The 7,929-nt window shown below is 56.4% G+C and overlaps 1 protein-coding gene across 1 annotated transcript; it reads left to right on the forward strand.

The window, feature by feature from the left end:
- The first annotated feature begins 397 nt into the window (after positions 1-397).
- Positions 398-7,664, forward strand: LOC143658791 (kallikrein-5-like). Its single transcript, XM_077131083.1, has 6 exons — positions 398-492; positions 766-843; positions 2,591-2,855; positions 3,523-3,779; positions 3,909-4,042; positions 7,178-7,664. Exons 1-6 carry the CDS (start codon positions 477-479, stop codon positions 7,328-7,330), a joined length of 903 nt encoding a protein of 300 aa, XP_076987198.1. The 5' UTR covers positions 398-476; the 3' UTR covers positions 7,331-7,664.
- Positions 7,665-7,929: the final 265 nt, after the last annotated feature.

Raw genomic sequence — 7,929 nt, forward strand, 5'->3', positions numbered from 1 at the left:
ATACTGAAAGAGACTTAGAAAGATTCAGAGGGAGAAAAAATCCACAGGGAGATGGAAGGGAAGAAGGGTTTGGAAAAGATGGAAAGAGGAAAAAGGAGGGGCAGGGAGAGGTAGAATGCGTGTGAAGTACAGAGGAGAACAAAGGAAAAACCCAACCAAGGGGGACGAGAGTCGCGGGCTGGGAAAAAGGCGGGCGGAGGGCCTGACCTCTGGAGACCCCTCTCCATCCTCCCGGCCAGGGAAAGAAGCGGGATGGCATTCCGAACTGGGTGGGGGGTGCTCTGGGGGCGGAGGTAAGGGGAGGCAGGAGGAGGTGTTGCTGAGGCCGGGCAGGGCGCCTCACCACCCGGGAATGCGCCCCGGGCATAATGGGTGGTTATAACCCGGGCCAGTGCCCGGGAGCCCAGCAGGAAGCGGCGCGGCCCGGCGCTGCTCCGAGACCCAAGACCGCAGGCTGAGCTGCGAGCTGGCGCCCAATGCCGGGCACCCTGTGTGAGCGAGGCCCGGGGGTGGGGGGAGAGCTCCACCTGTCCCTCTCTCTGTCTCTCTCTCTCTCTCTCTCTCTCTCCCCCCTCACCTCCCTCCCTCCCACTTTCTCTCCTTTCCTCCAGAAAGTTGTCGTTCCTGGGTCTCAGCTCTGCGCGGGTGGTGGGACCATGGCTCCCAGTTCCTTTCTGTCTCGCGGAAACCGGGCAGGAAAGCGGCGGGTTGCCTAAGGGCTCCTGGAATCACCTGGGACCCCCCCGCTCCCCCGCCCCGCCCCAGGTGCAGTCACCATGGCAACAGCGGGACGCCTCTGGATGCCCTGCGCCCTGATCGCAGCCCTCATGCTCGCAGTCCCAGGTAAGCAGATCCCCCGCGTGCGCGCGCCTGGGTGGGTGCGCTCCTTGAGGCCCCGCGCGCCTGCCCCCCGGGGGTGCGGAGTGGGTGGGGACGCCTCTGGGCCACCGATCGGGGCTCGAGGACTGGGCGGGCGAGAGCCGGCGGCTGACACTGGGCTGGAGCGATTAGTGGTGGGTGTGGCGGCTTCCCTGCTTGCCGGGTCGGGGCTCCGCGCGTGACTGCACCCGGCGCTGTCTGGAACTGGGTATGCCGGCGAGAGTCCCGGCGCCCGCGGAGGCTCGGGGGCTCCTGTCACGTGGACAGTGCGTGTGCTTGTGCGTGTGCAGGACTGGATGTGGCCGTGTTTGTGACCGTGCACGGCCGTATCATTGCGTGTGTACGTGACTTTTCCCACATCAAGTCTGTGGGGCTCGTGTGGTTGGGTGTCGGTGCATTTAAAATTGGGTGTGGGTCCCCGCGATCGCACGTGGCCCCACGGGGACTACTGCGTGTGTGGCTCGGCACACGGCTGTTCGGCTTTGTCTGTGGTCGCAGGCCTCCAGGCTTCCCCACCCTTCACCATGGGACCGAGTTTAACAAAAGTGCTCAGCCGGCACCACGGAAGCGCGCGGCTGCGCGATTGTGTCTGGTGATTGTGTGGCGGCTTGAGGCTCTCGGTCTGGGTGATGGCGTGTGCTGTGTGCTTGCGGGGCTGCCGTGGGCTCACTGCTGCGCGTGTGACTGGACAGTTTCGTGCCGGGGCGCTCCAGTCCGGCCTCGAGGGCTCGCGCGCGCGCGTGCAGAACGGCTGCGGCCCTGAGATGGGTGTGCGCGAGTGTGGGTCTCGAGGCCCCTTGCAACCACGGCCTGCTGGGTCTGGGCGTGCAAACGTCCCCTGATTGTAAATCTTGTCATTGTGCGGCCGTCAACGTGCTCGTGCGCAGACGAGTAGGTGGCCGCGGCTGCACGCCCTCACGCGCGGCCATGGGCGTGGCACAGAGACACGGTGGGTGGGTAGGACTCCGTAAGGCCACCTGCGTCCTCTGTCCCCGCGTGACCGCGGGAAGGAGCTGTGCGTGTGGCCGTCGGCGTGGAGACCGTGGGCCTCTAACCCTGGCGCGCCGGCGGCCGCGGGTGTGCGTTTCTCTGAGCGTGCGTGCACGGGGGCAGCGCCAGGACTTTGCTTCTCTGGTTCGTAAACAAGCAGATGCACCAATGGGTGGACGCGGGGTTGGCCGTGATGGGGGGGCGGGGGACGGGCCCGTGTGGGGGAGGAGGGTGACCCCAGGAGGGTCCAGGAGGCCCGACTGAATCCGAGAATCCGAAAACCCAGCCCGGCGCCCCCAGCCCTCACCCGCTTGGCGCCTTCTCCTCAATCCCCCGCCAGGCCTTGGCCTGTCCGCGCATGGCCTCCAGTCAGGCCCTGCTGCGGCCACCTCAGGGCCTGCTCCTTCCAGGCCTGACTGTCGCCCCCATTTGCTGACTCCAGGACCCACTCCTACAGCGGGGGGCTCAGGCGTACCCCAGGCTCCGCCCCCTAGCCCAGCTCTGGGGACCTTCGGCCCTCAGGGTGCCCAGGGATCCTGAACCCACTTTTACACCTCCCGCTGCCACCCACTGGCCTCTCGCCCTTCCCAGAAGTCCAGCGTCAGTGTCAAGACCCGAAGCCCCTTAAGCCCAGGTCCCCTAAGCCCCTCAGCCCTAGCCCCGCCCCCCGCCCCAAGCCCCTCCCCCGGTCCAAGCCCCGCCCCCCGCCCCTTGCCCGCAGAGCCTGCTCTCGCCCGCCAAGATGCTGCCTGCGGCAGCCCCTCTACCCCCCGGCCCTCGGAGAGCAGCCAGGACCTCGGCACGGCGGCCCGGGATGACGGCCGGCAGGACGACGGCAGCAGCAGCCGCATCATAAACGGGTCGGACTGCGAGAGGCGCTCCCAGCCGTGGCAGGCGGCGCTGCTGCTGCGACCCAACCTCCTGTACTGCGGGGCGGTGCTGGTGGCGCCGCAGTGGCTGCTCACCGCCGCGCACTGCTGGAAGGAGTGAGTGCGGCCCCAGGCCCGGGCCGGGCGGGGAGCGCGGTGGGGGGAGGGGCGGGGGGCCGGAGCCGAGGGAGCAGGACGTGCAGTTGGAAAGGGAGGTAAGAACGGCGTTGGGGAGGGGGTGTTGGGGTGCATGGTGGGGGATGGGTGTTAGAGTTAGGCATGGGCTGGGTTTGGGACGGAGATGGGGTCAGGGTTGTCTCTGGAATCGGCGGTGGAAGCGGGGGTGAAGAAGGAGGCAGGGTTAGCGTGAGGAACCCTACATCAATAGATGTATTGATTTGGGGGGTGGGAGATTGAGACTGGAGTTAGAGTTGGGTTTGGGGGTGGGGTGGATGGGGGTGGGGAAAGCAGATCTAGAGGTTTGGAAACGGGATTAGGCTTGGCTCTCAGCACGGAGTGGGTGGGCGTTGGAAGGGAGTGAGGAGAAAGAGGGAGCTGGGCTGAGAACAGATGTGGGGTTGAGAACGGTTTCGGGGTTAGAGCGATGGATGGGGCTGAGGATGCTCGGATTTGGGGTTAGGAATACATATGTCGATGATTCAGGGTCAGAGTTGGGAGTGAGATAGGGATGGGTTTGGGGTTCTGGTTGGGGTGGGGATAGTTGGGGTTGGAGCTGGCACGGGCTGTGGGTACAGGGGTCAGGGTGGTAGCGCTTCCTCCACAGAATTTTCAGAATTCGCCTCGGCCACCATTCCCGGTCGCCCGTCTATGAATCTGGACAGCAGCTCTTCAGGGGAGTCAGGGCCATCCCCCACCCCGGCTACTCCCGTCCCCACCACTCCAACGACCTCATGCTCATCAAGCTGGACAGAAGGATCCGGGAGACCCAGGATGTCAGGCCCATTAGGGTCGCCTCCCGGTGTCCAGCCGCGGGGACCACGTGCACCGTGTCCGGCTGGGGAACGACCTCCAGCCCCCAGAGTGAGCAGCCCAGCCCCATGCCAGGCCGGCCTCCTCCTTCTCCCGGCCTCCTCCCTCTCCCGGCACTGCCTGGCCTTCCTCCACCTCTCACATGGCACCTCACACGTTCTGCACGTGTGTCTTTGACAGCAAACTTCCCCAGTGTCCTGCAGTGCTTGAACATCACTGTGCTAAGCGACCAGAGATGCAGGCAAGCCTACCCAGGCCAGATCGATCGCACCATGTTCTGTGCAGGGGACGAAGAGGGGAAAGATTCCTGCCAGGTGAGGCTTCCAGACGTCCCTATTCAGTTAGCAGATACAGACCGGGTGCCAGCGATGTGACCCGGAACCGCGTGAGGCTCAGGGAGGGGTAAAGCAGTTCGGACCCCGGTACCCTTTATTCTCGTATCCCAGAGCAGCTCTCTCTGATAGAAATAGAACGTCAGCCACAGGTGTCATTTACTTTTTTTTCTAGCAGCCACATTAAAAAAGCAAAAGGAAATACGTAGAGTTAATTTCAGTGATACATTTTATTTAATCCAAGATATCCGAATACCATCGCTTCAAAATGTTGTTAATTTGAAACAAATATGAATGAGATATTTTGCATTCTTTGTTTCATACGATGTCTTTGAAAGCCGGTGTGTATTTTATACCGGCGGCATGTCTTAATTCGGATCAGCAGTGTTTCCAGCACACGTGGCTGATGGCTAATGTATTAGATGGCAAAGGACTCGAAGGAGAGATAGAGGCATTCTGTATAATTGTGCAGGCTGTGCTCTGTATAAACACACCACATCTAAGGGGACATCCTGCCCATAACAGATAGATTTGTCTATTTTGGCAAATTTCAGGCAGATGGCAGATAAGTGTTTTGTCCCAACCAAAGCAGCATGACAGGACAATTTTCCAACAAATGCCGATAAAACATCGTGAGGAAGGAAAACAAACCATGCTAGCCATTTTAAAAAGAGAATATTTAATATGGAGGATTAGTTGCAAAGTTGTCAGGGCTGGTGGAGCAAAAAGGTAAATATATATGCACATTGAATGAATAGCTATGGTCAAGAAACTGCATAGATAGGGTAATTTCAGAGTGGTATGGGCTGTGCAGGAAATAAAACATAGTAACCTAAAGCTTCTCTTCTCATGGAAGCAATGTCTGTTGAGGAAGACAGAAATTAAACTGTTACAGGGGCGGGAAAACTCCCGTTGGGTTTTGCAGGGAGGTGGATAAACGAGCTGGTGGAGTGGACCTGGCTTCAGTGATTTGGGCAGCAGCACTAGAATCCCATGCTGACCGCTACGAAAAGTTCCCCCAAAGATTTTTTTTATTGTGAAATATAACATATATACCAAAAAGCAATAAATTTCCAAGTGCATTTTAACAAGTAGTTATAGAGCAGATTTTAAAGTTTGGTTTTTAAAGTTCGGGTTACGGTTCCACGAGTTTTCGTTTTTAATTCTAGCTGCTCCCAGACACTGGAGAGCACCAGAGATGTCACTATAATGATGCAGCACTCATACTCATTCATTAAATGCTATCATCTCCGTTATACTCCTCCTTCTCTTTAAACAACATACATACATAAAACCAATAAATTCCAAAGCACATTGCAACAATTAGTTGTAGAACAGATTTCAGAGTTTGGTATGGGTTACAATTCCATAATTTTAGGGCTCCAAGGTACTGGAGGCTGAAAGAAATATCACTATAATGATTCAGCACTCATACTCATTTGTCAAACCCTACCTTCTCTGTATAACTCCACCATCACCTTTGATCTTTCTCCCACTCTCCCCCAAATATTTAAGGACCTAATTATTGCAGCAACTTCCCAGGTCTCCCAATTTCATCTCTATCCCCACTTGACACTTTAACACACACAGCTGGGCATGAGGTCAAAGGGTGGGAGGGTAGAGGGATTTTTATCAGAAGAAGAAACTGAATTTGAAACCATTTATCCTTTCCGTAGCCAAGGTCAATACCTGTTTTTGCAGACCTTAAGTTGCTTTTTCATACCAACGTATGGTCTGGGTGTGGTATTAGCAAAAAATAATAATAATTATTATTATTAGCTATTAGCAAGAAATAATAATAATAATAATAATTCTGATAATATAGTGATAGTAGCAGCTGACTAATTGCCAGACACTTTTTAAAGCAGCTTACATTAATCAACTTAGCAGCTCATTTAACATTATTATTAGCCCGTTTTACAGACAAGGTACTGGAGGCCCATAGCTGGTAACGAATGTCCTCTCAAAAGAAAAATGGTAGATATGATGATATTGTGAGTCATTGATTGTACACCATGTATGGAATGCCTGTATGTTGTTCTGACTTGTCAATTAAAATAAATAAATAAACTTTTTTTAAAGAAGGATCAAAAAGAGGGAAAAAAAAGAAGGAGGAATATTAATCAAAAAAGTAATTAGAAAAATTAAACAATAGAAAAGTTGAGATTTAGATGTCCAGATAAGCTGTCCTCTTCTGCCTTGAGGCTGTGTCTACTAAGGTGGGGTTAGTCATATTTTGTATAACAGAAATAAAAAAGGGTAGTGAAGGGGGCTGATATTGCTATGGAAAGGTAATCACAGAGCTAGGGGAATTAAGGGCAGGTAACTCAAATTAGCCCAAGGATCTAGGGGTAATTCTGCATTCCCCCACCCCCACCCCCAGGGGGATATTTTCCAACATCTGGAGATATTTGTGGTCTCCCCTCGGGGCGGGGGAGGCTTCTGGCATCTGGTATGTAGAGGCTGGGCATGCCACTCAGCATCCTAGGACACACGGCACGGCCCCTCCCTCACAGCTAAGACTCTTCCATCCCAAAATGTCGGCAGTGCTGAGGTTGAGGGACCCCACCCAGCCAGGGGGCGGGAACTGAAGCTTCTCCAAAGCTTAAGTACAGGATGGATTGGATTCGGGGAAGGGTGAGGACAAGGAAAGAAGGGAAGGTCCACTAGGAGGAAGAAGCATTCAAGGGTCGCAGTGGGGAGGGGAGAGACAGACAGACAGGCAGGCAGAGGGTCCCACAGTGAGGAAGACAGAGCCAGGGAGCCCAGACAGAGAAAAGGGGGTGCCGAGGGGAGGGCCGTAGATCCCAGGAGATGACACTGTTTGGAGAGAGAAGCCGGGAACAAAGGGTGGCCACTGGGCAGTGAGGGACAAGCGGGAGGACCTGGGGTGCAGTGGCAATAACCCTGTCCCTCTTTGTCTCCACTCCTTCTTTTTTCCCCACCCATGTCTCCAACTCTTTGTCTGGGCTTCTTCATCGCTGTACTTTTTCCCTCGTTTCTCTGTCTCTCGCCTCCTGGTCCGTCTCCATCTCTGGGTCTCTCTGGCACCCTCGTGCCCCCCCGCCTCCGCCTCGCCCCATCTCGGCCTCTTTCTGGTCTGACTGTCCCCTGCAGGGCGACTCCGGGGGCCCCGTGGTCTGCAACGGGCGCCTCCAGGGCCTTGTGTCCTGGGGAGATATTCCGTGCGGACAGCCCAACAAACCCGGCGTCTACACCAACCTCTGCCAGTTTACCAGATGGATCCAGGACACCATCAGGTCCAACTGATGAGTCCCCGGGGGGGCAGTGTTCTGACGCTCCCCCAGCCAGCCCCCAGCGCGGTGAAGACCCCATCCTTCTTCCAGACCCCGCTTCCTTCCTGAGGATGGTAGGCCCTTTGGCCCTCCATGTCTCCTGGGAGCAGGGACCCCCTTCCACGACAATGGATGGACCCTGTCTCTCCAGCTGGGTCCTGGGCAAGAGATCCCAGAATAACCAGGGCGGGGGCTGCATCTCAGCCTCCCCAGCAACGTTCCCCTCCCCGGGCCCCACGAGACTCCCTGCCTTCCCTGCAGCTGTGACCCTCATTGGGTCCGAGAAATAAAGCGTCAGGGAGAAGTGGGCCCTGGGTGTGTCTCCTCCTTGTCACAGGCGCTGAACTGCCTTGCCGGGTATTCATGAACAAGTCCCTTCTCCCCTCTGGGTTGTTGCATTGGTGACGTCAGGTTATTTCGGACCGAGTCCTATTCATTTCCTCAACCAAATATTGATCTGGGGGCTAGTTTGTCCCAGGAGCTGTCCCAGGTGCTGGGGATACAGCGATGGGTAAAACAGACAAAATGTCCTGCGGCGTATCCTCATCTTCCAGGAGGGGGACAGACAACAGG

The sequence above is a fragment of the Tamandua tetradactyla genome, chromosome 16 (assembly GCF_023851605.1).
Source record: "Tamandua tetradactyla isolate mTamTet1 chromosome 16, mTamTet1.pri, whole genome shotgun sequence".
In the NCBI taxonomy this organism is placed as follows: domain Eukaryota; kingdom Metazoa; phylum Chordata; class Mammalia; order Pilosa; family Myrmecophagidae; genus Tamandua; species Tamandua tetradactyla.

Excerpts from the sequence above, each read along its gene's own strand:
- LOC143658791 (XM_077131083.1), top strand. Across the intron at positions 844-2,590 it reads CCTCATGCTCGCAGTCCCAG|AGCCTGCTCTCGCCCGCCAA; the intron begins GTAAGCAGATCC and ends CCTTGCCCGCAG. Across the intron at positions 3,780-3,908 it reads AACGACCTCCAGCCCCCAGA|CAAACTTCCCCAGTGTCCTG; the intron begins GTGAGCAGCCCA and ends TGTCTTTGACAG.